At 43.2% G+C, this 13,932-nt stretch overlaps 1 protein-coding gene across 7 annotated transcripts in view; it reads left to right on the top strand.

The window, feature by feature from the left end:
• LOC141564579 (uncharacterized) overlaps window positions 1-13,932 on the top strand; it is a 32,700-nt gene that overhangs the window by 2,013 nt on the left and 16,755 nt on the right. For 2 of the 7 annotated variants that reach the window (XM_074307214.1, XM_074307213.1), the window contains exons 1-3: window positions 12,250-12,313; window positions 12,429-12,652; window positions 12,914-13,049. In XM_074307214.1, the coding sequence (XP_074163315.1) occupies window positions 12,287-12,313; window positions 12,429-12,652; window positions 12,914-13,049 (387 nt within the window). In that variant the 5' untranslated portion in view covers window positions 12,250-12,286. Of the gene's footprint in view, window positions 1-9,144; window positions 9,272-9,859; window positions 9,953-11,054; window positions 11,349-12,249; window positions 12,314-12,428; window positions 12,657-12,913; window positions 13,050-13,932 lie in introns of those variants that run through there. The other 5 variants (XM_074307220.1, XM_074307216.1, XM_074307219.1 and 2 more) reach the window with 5 other exon arrangements.

Here is a 13,932-nt window from a genome sequence, read left to right as displayed (position 1 = left end):
TTGAACAACCCTGTCCAGCTCTGTCCATTGTCCTGGATCTCAGTTCACTGTCCAGTCTTCTCATTTCTGTATTCCTTATTCGGGAAAGGAAATAAATCATAGCTAGCATTTCTGTAGCCCTTTGGGTGCTCTAAGTGCTTTACAGATGTGATCTCTATCTAAGGCCCCGCTGCTAGGAGTTGCAGCTTCTCAGCTCGCTTGTTAAATCATAGGAAATTAACTAGAAGCCGGCCACCCTTCTTTCTCCTCGAAATGGTGAGCGAGCCCAATCTGATGGAGGTGACTCAGCTATATGAACGGCTCCCAAAATGCTTTTGTACCTCTAGACTAAATCCTTGTTCAGTAGGAACAGTCACTGCCTGTGGTAGCCTGGACCATTTCCTCCTGCCCAACCTAAGGAGAATTCTGTTCATCTTGTGTGGGCAGAGTCCTCACTTCACCCAGTGACCTGCCAACATAATATTTTGCTTATTTTACACATTTAACAATCAGCCAAAGGAATTATTCTGTAGTCAACAGAGCTGTTCTTAAATGTTGGGCCATCTAGCTCTATAAAAATAGGACCCTGGAAGGGGGAGGCATCTCAGATCATGAGGAAGACTTCATCTGAGGGGGCCATAGACTTTTTAATAAAGTACCAAAAATAAAATATAATATAATAAAGTACCACTGGAGGGGCAGCTAGATGGATAGAGCACCAACCCTGAAATCAGAAGGACCTGAGTTCAAATCTGACCTAAGACATTTAACACTTCCAAGTTGTGTGACCCTGGGCAACTCACTTAACCCCAATTACCTCAGCAAAACTACTACTACTAATAATAATAAAATTTAAAAAAAAAATAAAGTACCATTGGTTCAAAGTACCATTTACTTATAGCATTCCATCACAATCACATACCGCAATTTCTGTCATTCCCCAAATGTTGGGGCATTCCCTCAATTTCCAATTCCTTGCTACCACCAAAAGAGTTGCTATAAATATTTCTCTCCTTATAAGTTCTTTTTCCCTTTATTTTAAAACCCTTTTTCTGGATCCAGACCTACTAGTGGTCTTATAAGGTCAAAGAGTAAACATAGTTTTGAAGCCCTTTAGATATAGTTCCAAATTGCTTTAAAGAATAGTTGAGATTAGCAGGATGATTTCAAAAAAGCTTGGAGAGACTTACATGAACTGGTGCTAAGTGAGTAGAACAAGAGAACATTGTACAGAATATGGGATCACATATTTCCCTCCCCCCTTTTTCCTTTTTCATAGTGCATTTCTCTTATCCCTTAATTATATATCTTTAATGTTGTTTCTTCATATTCAGTTCATGTCTATGATCTCTGTCTATCTATCTATCTATTTTTGCCAAATATATATCTATATATCTATATCTATATCTATATCTATATCTATATCTATATCTATATCTATATCTATATCTATATATATTTGGTAGGCCTGCGGAGGAGGAGAGGCAATTGAGGTTAAGTGACTTGTCTGGGGTCACACAGTAAGTGACTCCATCCACTGTGCCATTTAGCTCCCCCTTTATATTCCTTCTAACTGCCCTAACAATGAGAAATGTTTTATGAGTTACAAGTAGCATCTTTCTGTGTAAAATTGTAAACAGTTTAACCTTATGAAATCCCTTCTTTTTCTTTCTTGTTTACCTTTTTATGCTTCTTGAGTTTTGTATTGGAAAGCCAAATTTTCTATTCAGCTCTGGTCTTTTCATTAAGAATGCTTGAAAGTACTGTAGTTCATTGGCTATCCATTTTCCTTCGGATTATACTAATTGGTAGTAGGGGATTCTGGTTGCCATCCACACTCTTTTGCACTGCAGAATGTCAAATTCCAAGCCCTCCAGTACTTTAATGTAAAAGCTATTAAATCTCATATTATCCTGACCATGGCTTCATGATGCTTGAATTTCTTCTTTCTGGTTACTTGCAGTATTCTCTCCTTGACCTGAGAGCTCTGGAATTTTGCTAATATTTCAAGGAGTTTTCATTTTGGGATTTCTTTCAGGATTGATTCTTTCAATTTCTTTTTTACCTTCTGGTTTAGAACTTCAGGGCAGTTTTTCTTAATAATTTCTTGAAAGATGATGTCTAGACTCTTCCCCCCCCCCCCATTTGCAAGGCAGTTGGGGTTAAGTAACTTGTCCAGGGTCCCACAGTTAAGAAGTAAGTGTCTGAGGTTGAATTTGAACTCGGGTCCTTCTGACTTCAGGGCTCTATTCACTATGCCATCTAGCTGCCCCAGTCCAGTAATTTTAAAATTATCCATCCTGGATGTATTTTCGAGATCAGTTGTTTTTCCAGTGAGATATTTCACATTGTCTTCTATTTTTCCATTCTTTGATTTTGTTTCACTGTTTCTTGCTTTCTTATAGAGTCAGTAATTTTCATTTACTCAATTCTAATTTTGAAGGAATTGTTTTCTTCAGAGTGTTTTTGTGCCTTTCTTTTTTAAATTAATTTTATAATTATAAATTTTTTGACAGTACATATGCATGAGTAATTTTTTTTTACATTATCCCTTGTATTCATTTTTCCAAATTTTCCCCTCCCTCCCTCTACTCCCTCCCCTAGATGACAGGCAATCCCATACATATTAAATGTGTTACAGTATAACCTAGATACAATATATGTGTGTAAGTCCAATTTTCTTGTTGTACGGTAAGAATTGGATTCCAAAGGTATAAGTAACCTGAGTAGAAAGACAGTTGTGCAAACAGTTTGCATTCAATTCCCAGTGTTCCTTCTCTGGGTGTAGCTGTTTCTGTCCATCACTGATTAACTATAAGTGAATTAGATCTTTATGTTGAAGATATCCACTTCCATCAGAATATATCTTCATACAGTATCATTGTTGAAGTGTATAGTGATCTCCTGGTTTTGCTCATTTCACTCAGCATCAGTTGATGTAAGTCTCTCCAAACCTCTCTATATTCATCCTGCTGGTCATTTCCATAACATTCATATACCACAATTTACCCAACCATTCTCCAATTGAGGGCATCCATTCATTTTCCAGCTTCTAGCCACTATAAAAAGAGCTGCCACAAACATTTTAGCACATTCAGGTCCCTTTCCCATCTTTAGTATTTCTTTGTGATATAAGCCCAGTAGCAGCACTGCTGGATCAAAGGGTATGCACAGTTTGATAACTTTTTGGACATAGTTCCAAATTGCTCTCTAGAATGGATGGATTCTTTCACAACTCCACCAACAATGCATCAGTGTCCTCCAATATCCATCATTATCTTTTCCTGTCATTTTAGCCAATCTGACAGGTATGTAGTGGTATCTAGAGTTGTCTTAATTTGCATTTCTCTGATCAGTAGTGATTTGGAACACTCTTTCACATGAGTGGATATAGTTTCAATTTCATCATCTGAAAATTATCTGTTCATATCCTTTGACCATTTATCAATTGGAGAATGGTTTGATTTCTTATAAATTAGAGTCAGTTCTCTATATATTTTGGAAATGAAGCTTTTATCAGAACCTTTAACTGTAAAAACATTTCCCCAATTTGTTACTTCCCTTCTACTCTTGTTTGCATTAGTTTTGTTTGTACAAAAGCTTTTTAATTTGATGTAATCAAAATCTTCTATTTTGTGATCAATAATGATCTCTAGTTCTCCTTTGTCATAAATTCCTTCCTCCTCCACAAGTCTGAGAGGTAAACTATCCTATATTCCTCTAATCTATTTATGATCTCATTCTTTATGCCTAAATCATGGACCCATTTTGATCTTATCTTGGTATATGGTGCTAAGTGTGGGTCAATGCCTAGTTTCTGCCATACTAATTTCCAGTTTTCCCAACAGTTTTTTTCAAATAATGAATTCTTATCCCAAGAGTTGGTATCTTTGGATTTGTCAAACACTAGATTGCTATAGTTGTACCCTATTTTGTCCTGTGTACCTAATCTGCTCCACTGATCGACTAGTCTATTTCTTAGCCAATACCAAATGGTTTTGGTGACTGTTGCTTTATAATATAACTTTAGATCAGGTACACTTAGACCACCTTCCTCTGACTTTTTTTTTTCATTAGTTCCCTTGCAATTCTCGACCTTTTGTTCTTCCATATGAATTTTGTTGTTATTTTTTCTGGGTCATTAAAATAGTTTCTTGGGAGTCTGATTGGTACAGCACTAAATAAATAGATTAGTTTGGGGAGTATTGTCATCTTTATTATATTCGCTCAATCTATCCAAGAGCACTTAATATTTTTCCAATTATTTAAATCTGACTTTATTTTTGTGGCAAGTGTTTTGTAATTTTGCTCATATAATTCCTGACTTTTCTTTGGTAGATGGATTCCCAAATATTTTATACTCTTGACAGTTGTTTTGAATGGAATTTCTTTTTGTATCTCTTGCTGTTGCATTTTATTGGTGATGTATAAAAATGCTGAGGATTTATGTGGATTTATTTTGTATCCAGAAACTTTGCTAAAGTTGTGAATTATTTCTAATAACTTTTTATTAGAATCTCTGGGGTTCTTTAAGTTTGATTTCCTCATTTCCTATACTTATTCCTTTAATCTCTTTCTCGACTCTTATTGCCGATATTGAATAGTAATGGCGATAGTGGGCAACCTTGTTCCACTCCTGATCTTACTGGGAAAGGTTCCAGTTTATCTCCATTACATATTATGCTTACTGACGGTCTTAAATATATGCTCATGACTATTTTAAGGAATAGTCCATTTATTCCTATACTCTCAAGTGTTATTAGTAGGAATGGATGTTGTATTTTATCAAATGCTTTTTCTGCATCTATTGAGATGATCATATGTTTTTATTAATTTGATTATTAATGTGGTCAATTATACTAATAGTTTTCCTAATATTAAACCAGTCCTGCATTCCTGGTATAAATCCTACTTGATCATAGTGTATTATCCTGGGGATGATTTTCTTTTTCTTTTTTTTTTTTTTTTTTTTTTTTTAATTCATTTTTCCAAATTATCCCCTCCCTCCCTCCACTCCCTCCCCCCGATGGCAGGTAATCCCATACATTTTACATGTGTTACAATATAACCTAGATACAATATATGTGTGTAAATACCTTTTTCTTGTTGCACATTAATTATTAGCTTCCGAAGGTATAAGTAACCTGGGTACATAGACAGTAGTGCTAACAATTTACATTCGCTTCCCAGTGTTCCTTCTCTGGGTGTAGTTATTTCTGTCCATCATTGATCAACTGGAAGTGAGTTGGATCTTCTTTATGTTGAAGATTTCCACTTCCATCAGAATACATCCTCATACAGTATTGTTGTTGAAGTGTATAGTGATCTTCTGGTTCTGTTCATTTCACTCAGCAACAGTTGATTTAAGTCTCTCCAAGCCTCTCTCTATTCCTCCTGCTGGTCATTTCTTACAGAGCAATAATATTCCATAACCTTCATATACCACAATTTACCCAACCATTCTCCAACTGATGGACATCCATTCAACTTCCAGTTTCTAGCTACAACAAAAAGAGCTGCCACAAACATTTTGGCACCTACAGGTCCCTTTCCACTCTTTAGTATTTCTTTGGGATATAAGCCCAATAACAGCAATGCTGGTCAAAGGGTATGCACAGTTTGACAACTTTTTGGGCATAGTTCCAAATTGCTCTCCAGAATGGCTGGATTCTTTCACAACTCCACCAACAATGTATCAGTGTCCCAGTTTTCCCACATCCTGGGGATGATTTTCTGAAGTCTTTTTGCTAATATCTTATTTAAGATTTTAACATCAATATTCATTAATATGAATAGACCAATCTTATAGTTTTCTTTCTCAGTTTTCAACCTACCTGGTTTAGGTATCAGTACCATGTCTGTGTCATAAAAGGAGTTTGGTAGGATTCCTTCATCAGCTATTTTTTCAAATAGTTTATAAAACATTGGGCCTAATTGTTCTTTAAATGTTTGGTAGAATTCACATGTAAATCCATCTGGTCCTAGGGGAGTTGATTAATAACTTGTTTTATTTCTTTTTCTGAAATAAGATTATTTAAGCAGTTTACCTCCTCTTCTGTTAATCTAGGAAGCCTATATTTTTGGAGATAGTCATCCATTTCACTTAAGTTATCAAATTTATTGGCATAAAGTTGGGTTCCTTATTGTTATTAGTATTACTCCTTATTATTTCTCTAATTTCCTCTTCATTGGTGGAAAGTTTTATGCCTTTTTCCCCCCATTTGGTCAATTGTCCTTTTCAAGGCATTCTTCTCATTGGCTTTTGATACTTCTTTTTACCATTTGGCTTATTTTGTTTTGTGTTTTGTGTTTAATTTTTTTATGCTTATCCCTTTACTAATCCATTGACTCCTTTTTTCATGATTTTCTTGCATCACTCTCATTTTTCTTCTCAATTTTTCTTTTATATCTCTTTCTTGGCTTTCGAAATCTTTCTTGAGCTCTTCTATAGGATAAGACCAATTTATATTTTTCTGTGGGCTTTGAACGTTGGAGTTTGACTTTATTATCTTCTTCTGAGTATGTTTTGATCTTGCTTGTCACTACAGTAATTTTCTATAGTGAGAATATTTTTCTGTTGTTTTCTCATTTCCTCAGTCTATTTCTTGCCTTTTAATGCTTCATTAAAGTTGAACTCTGCTTCCAGGGTGAAGGATACACTGTCCCAAACTTCAGGTTTTTTTGTGCAGCTGTTTTCAGACATATTTCTAGGGACCTGTAAGTTTCAGTTCTTCCATTGCAAGCTATTGTGTGTTAGTGCTTTCACAGTGGGACTGCCATCCAGGACTGCTATCCACATCTGAATATAGGCAGAGTCCTGCCCCTAGTCAGCATCCCTTCTTTATCTGTGGGCTGAGATCTCTGAGAGTGGATAGTTTTGCTGCTGAATCAATGCCTCTCACACATTCTGGATTGCTGGGGCCTGGCCTGTGCTTAACTGTGCTCCTCTCTCATCCAGGTGAGATGGTTCCTGCCAAACTTTTAAGTTGTCTTTGGCTGGAATATTATTTTACCCTACCTTTTTTCACCCAGGACAAATCACTTAATTTCTATTGCCTCAAAAAAAATTACTAAATTATGGAAGACAGGACACTGCCATTTCAGCAATTGTTTTATGGAATCATTTAAAAGTGTTTGGACAGGTTTGGGATAGAACTCAGGTGAGTTGTTTCCTTTTGTCTATCATCTTTTCTCAACTTCCCTCAAGAGTAAGATTATTTGAAGAGTTGTGACCATAGTATTTCTTGAGAATCCTTTTCATGTTTTCATTTAGAATAAGGCTTCTGAATTTTTTTCCACTCTCGACCCCTTTTCATCTGAGAAATTTTTATATGACCCTAGATATATTGGTATGTGAAATAGGTCTACATCTACTGATAATAAATCATAATTTCATATCCCCCACATTCAGCTAGGAGAACCCATATGGGGTTGCAACCCACATTTTAAGAAACTGGTATTTTGGGACAGCTAGATGGCACAGTAATAGAACACTGGCCTTGAAACCAGGAGTATCTGAGTTCAAATCCAGCCTCAGATACTTAACACTTATTAGCTGTGTGACTCTGAGCAAGTCGCTTTATCCCAGATTAAAAAAAAAAAAAGAAGAAGCTGACCCTTTGGGAGAGCTTTTTGATAAGTTCTTACTCCAGTAAGAACACTCACACAGGATTCTCTGTTAATCAAAGCCTTATTTATTTCACAAAGCCAGAGGGCCAAATACCATGGGCATCTAATTGGCAATTAGGGTCAGGAAGAAGAAAGCTTATATACACCATAATTTTGGTTCTAAGTCACGTTAAGAATGCTAAGGCTGCTAAAAAAGGAATCTTTTTCAGACAGCAGCTCAGCCACAGGATCTGTTAAAAATAGAGTTAGTCAAAACAGTAACGTGGGTCCAAAGAACATATACAGGCAAGTATCTCTTCTGTTGGCCCAGCAAGTCTGAACATATTTACATTAGGATATTAAGAAAGGTTTATGTTATTAATTTTCATAAGCTAGTCGAGGGCTCACACTTAGGGTACAGCATGTCCTCTATACTGGGATCTACATAACACTTTATTTTGGCCTTTTAGATCATTTATTACATAATAAATGTTCTCTTCTGAAAAATTACTAGTAATTGGGACAGCTAGGTGATGAAGTGGATAGAGAACTGGCTCTGGAATCAGGAAAACAGGTATTCAAATCCAGTCTCAGACACTTACTAGCTATGTGTCCCAGGACAAATCACTTAATTTCAATTGCCTCAAAAAATTACTAAGTTATGGAAATATGTATAGAAGAATTGTACATGTTTAACATATATTGGATAACTTCCCCTTTAGGGGAGAGTTTCCCTTTTTGGAGGGGGAAAGGAGGGAAAAAAACATTTGGAATACAAAGTTTTGCAAGGGTGAATGTTGAAAACTATTTATGCATATGTGTGTATATGTGTTTTTTCCTTTATTAAAGCTTTTTATTTTTTCAAAACACATGGGTGGACAATCCTTTAATATTACCCCTTGCAAAACCTTGTGTTCTATTTCCCCCCACCTTCCTTTATTCCCTCTCCTAGATGGTAAGTAATTCAATACATGTTAAACATGGTAGAAATATATGTTAAATCCAATATATATGCATGTCTTTTGAAAATAAGAAGCTTTATATAAAAAATACATACACAGAAGATAAAAAAAAATCCTGGTGTAATCCAAAAAGTACCATTAGTAATGTTCCCCTCTTCTCCTGCCCCCCTTCTTCTCCCACCCTAGAAGACACAGTACTTGTCAGCTTCTCAACAAGGATTTCATGGAATTTTTGTTAGCATGATCACTTTTGACATTTCTGATGAGGAGTTCCCACCTCCTAGATTTCTCCTCCACAGATTCTCTTAATTAACTCACTGAGGGAGCACATACTGTTCGATTCCATAAGGAGAAGCATTCCATATTCAGACATTTGTCCAAGTTTTATTATTTCGATGTGATTCTCTTTTCAAATATAAAATGCTTTTCTCAAAGTTCTGTTGGACTGTTATTGACTGTGGTTTCAAGTATTGGCTCTGATACTCTTCGAGGTTCTGAGTTTGTGCAGATCCTTTCTCGGCTTCAGTTACCTCCTTGAAGTTGAGGAGGGTTATGCCAGATGAATTCTCAAAATCTTGTGATTTTGATGGTTTAGGAATCAGTGACATTCAAGGATGTAGCTGTGGACTTCATTCAGAAGGAGTGGAGGCTCTTAGACCATTCTCAGAAAGAGCTCTACAAGGAGGTCATGCTGGAAATCTCCCAGAACCTGTTTTCTGTGGGTAAGAACCTTTTCCTCTGGTTACTCTGGCTACTATCTTACTAGCTCCTTCCTAATCCCCTCGGCATAGAACTTTACATTATCCTTTTTTTATCTTTCCCTCAAATTCCAGTCCAGTTGCTGTGAAAGGGAGGGAACAGAATAAGCATTTTTTCAGAGCTGCTTTAGGTCCAGGATCGGGCAAAAAGTTTTATACTCATTATCATTTTTTGCTCACAGCAGTCCCTAAACCTAACAGTAATGTTATTCCCCATCTCCTAGTTGATAGAACAGAAGTGCAATAACTTGCGCAGGAGCATACACCTGCCACATATCTGAGGTTGACTTGCCCTTATGTCTCTGGCTCCAGGTTCAGCGCTCTGAGCACAGCAGGGCCAGCAGCTTCCAAGTTCTAGGTATCCAAGGCTGTGCAGTGTGCCCCTTCTGAGGTCAATAAAGGGGGAATTTTCTGATTCCAGATAAGCTGCATGATCCCTGCCATCCTCAGTCCCTAGAAGGCGTCCTTGATGGGCCCTGCATACACTGTTTGCTCGCACATGTCTTTCCCTACAGAGGCCTGATCTTCTCCATCCTCATCCCTCTCTTCCAGGGCTTCCAATTAGAGAAGATCTGATCTCCCTGCTTCGGCACGGGGGAGTGGCGGGGGTTCCAGAGCAGAGAGGCTGGAGGAGTTCCTGGCCAGGTGAGTGAGCTGCCAGCAGGTGGGGGGGGGGCGCTGCCCATAGATGCCTTGGTGGGTTGGAGTGCAGGATCTCATCCGGTGGACACAGAGACATGACTTGGGGTCTGGTTTTAAAAGCATCTCAGCAATGATCTCCTAGGCCTCTAACCCTCAGCTTCCTGGTCTAGAACATAGCGGAGCACGTCAGCCTCCTTGGCTTGCAGTTCCTTCCATTCACAAAACTAGGCTCCTTAGGGGTGTGGAACTCTCCTGAGAGCATCCAAAAAGGGGCCGTACGTGTCCAATTTCCTGCTCGTTTGATCCTTTGTTCCTGGAGAGGGCCAATGTGCAACACTGAGTTAGAATCAAATTATGAGATGTCTGCCTGTGGCTGAGCAGCCCCACGGGGATCTTGTGAAACTTTTGGTGAATGCTCCTCCAAAGGCCCTTCGTTCATCTCAGCATGGACATTAGGGGTTGGTCACTTCTCAGCCCCAGATAATGTCTCCACACACACCATCCCATGGGGAGGAGAGGAGACAGAAGAGTCTCCAATGGAGTGGGGGTTCAGGAACCCTAAATGGGTTCTCCCCAGCCTCTCTGGCTGCCTTGGAAGTGAACAAGTTTACCTCAAGCTGGAAAGGTTCAGTCAAGACGTTGCACCACAGTAGGGGCCAGAAATGTTGGGGTGCCTCAAATATTGGGGTGTGGGGCCTGAGTTGTGCTGTAGTCTCTGAAGGGATTCAAATTATCCCCAAAGCAAGCAGGGCCATTTACTCATTGTAAGGGGGGACACGCTAAGGGCCTCCTCCTTGAGGAAGATGTGCACCCCTGCAGAGTGAAGGGAAGGCCCATAGTGAGCTCAGAAAGTGAGCAAAAAGAGGAAAAGCTCAGGTGAGATTTTACACATTGGGACAATCTGAGGTAAGGCTATGCATGGGGTGTGTGTATGTGAATGTGAGTGTGTGTATGTGAGTGTGTGTATGTGAGTGTGTGTGTGTGTGTGTGTGTGTGAGCGTATAATGTATACGTGTGTGAGAGGGGCTGTGAGAGATGGAGCTTACTGGGCTGGGGCAGGAGTTTCTTAACTCATCTTAACTTATCCGTCAATATTATAAAATAGACAGGAAACAGATCCTGAACCTCTGCCAGCTCTGGGAAGGAGATGGGATCTTAAGCCATCTGGAGACAGAGACAGTTACAGAGGAGAAAAGGCTCCGCTGGATTACCTAAAGTTAAAGGCTTCTGAAGCAGAAAGCATTGGGGACCAAGGGAAGAGGTCAGATGGGAGAGCGCTCTGTAGCCAGATCTCTCGGGGAAAAAGGGTGGAGTCCAACATGTGGAGACCTCTGAGCTGCGTGTGTCTGTACATGTACACAAAATAGGTGCATGTGCACCCGCACAGGAGTACACACAGGTAGCCTGGTTCTTTTGGTTTTATTGGCATCCCCGACATTCCCTCTGTCTCCTACTCAGCTAAGCGGAAGCGAGAGGAAACCCCGCTCTGCCCCGGCACCGCTCCGGGGTGCCAATCTATGCCCTAAGGCTGCCCTCCCCAGCCCTGGCACCTGCGGGCCCCTGTCCTCCGCTGTTCTTTGAAAGATAAAGTGAAAAGAAAAAAGCCAAAGAAGGTTCGCTAAGGATCTCGTGGCGGGGTTGGAGCTCCGTGCACCCCCTCTGGCCTCCGGCCGCCATCCAGGCTTCCTGCCGTCCCCTGCTCCAGGGCCGGGACGCCCCGCTTTCTGCTCCATCCTCTTCCCCTTAGGCGTTCTGAGGGATGGAGGAGGAACTAGAGGGTTGGGGAGGGACTATTCTCGGAGGGGGGCGTCAAGGCTCGGGTAAATGAGAAGGAGGCTCATAACCCGGGCAGGGGCGGGCGCCCCGGGCCCCGGGGGTCCCGACTTCCCGGCCGCAGCCGCCCCGGAGGATCCGGCTGGGTTCCTGCTGGGGGAGGGGGAGACAGAGGGAAAGCTCCTCAGTGAGGCCGGGGAGCCAAGGCTGCCGGGCCGGAGAGCGAAGTTGGATGCGCGAGGCCGGCTCCGGGGGCCCAGGGAGGCCTGAGGGGGCGGGGCCACAGGAGGGGCACGGAGCGGGGGAGGCTGGAACCGCCTGAGCTTCAAGGGGAGGAAAGGAGTGGGAGAGGAAGAAGGGGGGGAAGGGAGGGGGACCAGCCGGTGGGTGGGGCCCAGGTGGAATCGGAGCCTGGGGGTGGAGTCTGGAGGCCTGGGAAAGGGGGCGGAGGGAGAAGGGGCCCTGGCAGTGGCCAAGGCGTTCACGTGACGGAGGCGGGGCTTGGGAGGAGAGGTGGGCGGGGCCCGAGGGCCTGGTCCTGGGTGTGATTGGAGGAAAGGGGCCATGCTGGGGGTCTCCGGGGCTGGGCAGGTGGGGCTTCGGGGAAGAGGAGGCCCCTCCCGGAGGGGGCTGGCTAAAAACAGGAACTTGAGACATCATTCTGCCTTCTTTAAACGGAAATTTTTCTATTTTTTTTTCCCTGTAGACCAGATTGTCCTGCCTTCCCTCTGAGCCGAGATCTGTCCGCCTCCTTCCTTCAGATCTGAGATCTCGGCCTCCGGCCCAGCTCCCTCCTGGAGCTCCCTCCCGGCCCGGCTCCCGGGCTGCTCCCGCCTGCCGCTCCATGCTCAGGCCCCGGTCACATCCCCGAAAGTGCCGCCCCCCGCTTTACCCTTGGCAACCGCCCAATCTTCCCGTGTCACCAGAGCAGTAGGTGCGGGGGGCGCTGGGGTCGGGGGTCACGGAGGCTCTGCCTGGTCCCATCCCCCAAAGCTCCTGCTCCTGGTCTGTGCTGGAGGCTGTCTGAGGGACCAGAGAAAAAAAAGGCGCTAGTGAGGAAGCAGGTCCTCTTCCTCCAGGCCTGAGCCCTCCTGCTGCCCTCCTGGGGTGCAGCCTCCCCCCCCCGCCCCCCGCTCCGGGCAGGGCCGGGCCTTTCTACCTCTGCTGAGAGCTCTCTGTAATTTTGGGCAGGTCGGCTTCCAGCCCAGGAAGGGAAAGTGAAGACAAAATCTCCCTCCGCTCTCCTCCCTCTCCAGCTCGTCTGCCCAGGACCAAAGGCTCTAGAACCCGAGACATGGCCCCCGGCAGCCGGAGCCCCTCGTCCCAGGTGAGTGCGGTCCCTCCCCGGAGCTGAGCAGCATCGGCCCAGGGGGAGCCCAGGAAGCTTCCTCTTGTCAGAGGGAGGGGGCCCTGGCAGGGCTGGCAGCAGGGCAGGAATCGTCCCCCTGGCACTGCCCATTTCCTGCCCCCTCAGGTCACACGGCGGCTCCCAGGGCTCTCTCCTTTGCCAGATCTCAGGTCCCATCAAGGAGCACTGTGCCAACAGTGGGGAGGTGTAGGAAGGTTACAAAAGTAACAGTCCCTGCCCTCCCTGACTATCAGTCCATTTTGGAATAGACATCTCATCAAGGGTGTCCACACCAGCTCTGTACAGTGTAGACTAGAGGCAGTCTCAGAGAGAAGGCTCCACAAGTGTGGGGACCAGGAAAGTTGCTTCTGTCAGATGAGACTTTAGCTGAGAAGGAGGCCAGGAGGCCCAGGGAAGGGGGGAATGGAAAAGGCCCTGGATGCCAGAGTTAGGGGGTGGAGGGGCCTGGGCGAGGCTCAGCCAGGGCCCAGGGTCCCTGGCCCAGGAGGAGGAGGGGAGGAGGGTGGGAGAAGCCTGGCCCGGCTTTGGCGCTGGTTCTGGGACGTCTGCCATGGGCCGGGAGCCACAGAAATAGGCTCTCCTTTGATCCCGTTGTGAGAATTGTCAGAGAACTTGCTGGGGAGGCCCAGAGAAAGGGAGCGCAGGGGCCAGGACCCAAGGACGCAGCAAGGACTGTTTTTTAAATTCACTGGAGTGTGAGCCCGTCCTCAGGAGGTGGTCACACTGGGGTCCTAGCTTGGAGACTACGGATGGAAGTGTGTATTTATGTAGGTGCATGCATGTTGGCATATTTATTGTACACACTTATACCTACATGTATATATGTAAGCACATATGTATC

Source organism: Sminthopsis crassicaudata, chromosome 3 (genome assembly GCF_048593235.1).
Source record: "Sminthopsis crassicaudata isolate SCR6 chromosome 3, ASM4859323v1, whole genome shotgun sequence".
Classification (NCBI taxonomy): Eukaryota; Metazoa; Chordata; class Mammalia; order Dasyuromorphia; family Dasyuridae; genus Sminthopsis; species Sminthopsis crassicaudata.
Note: the sequence above shows the minus strand (reverse complement) of the source record. Positions and strands in the feature narration are given on the sequence as shown.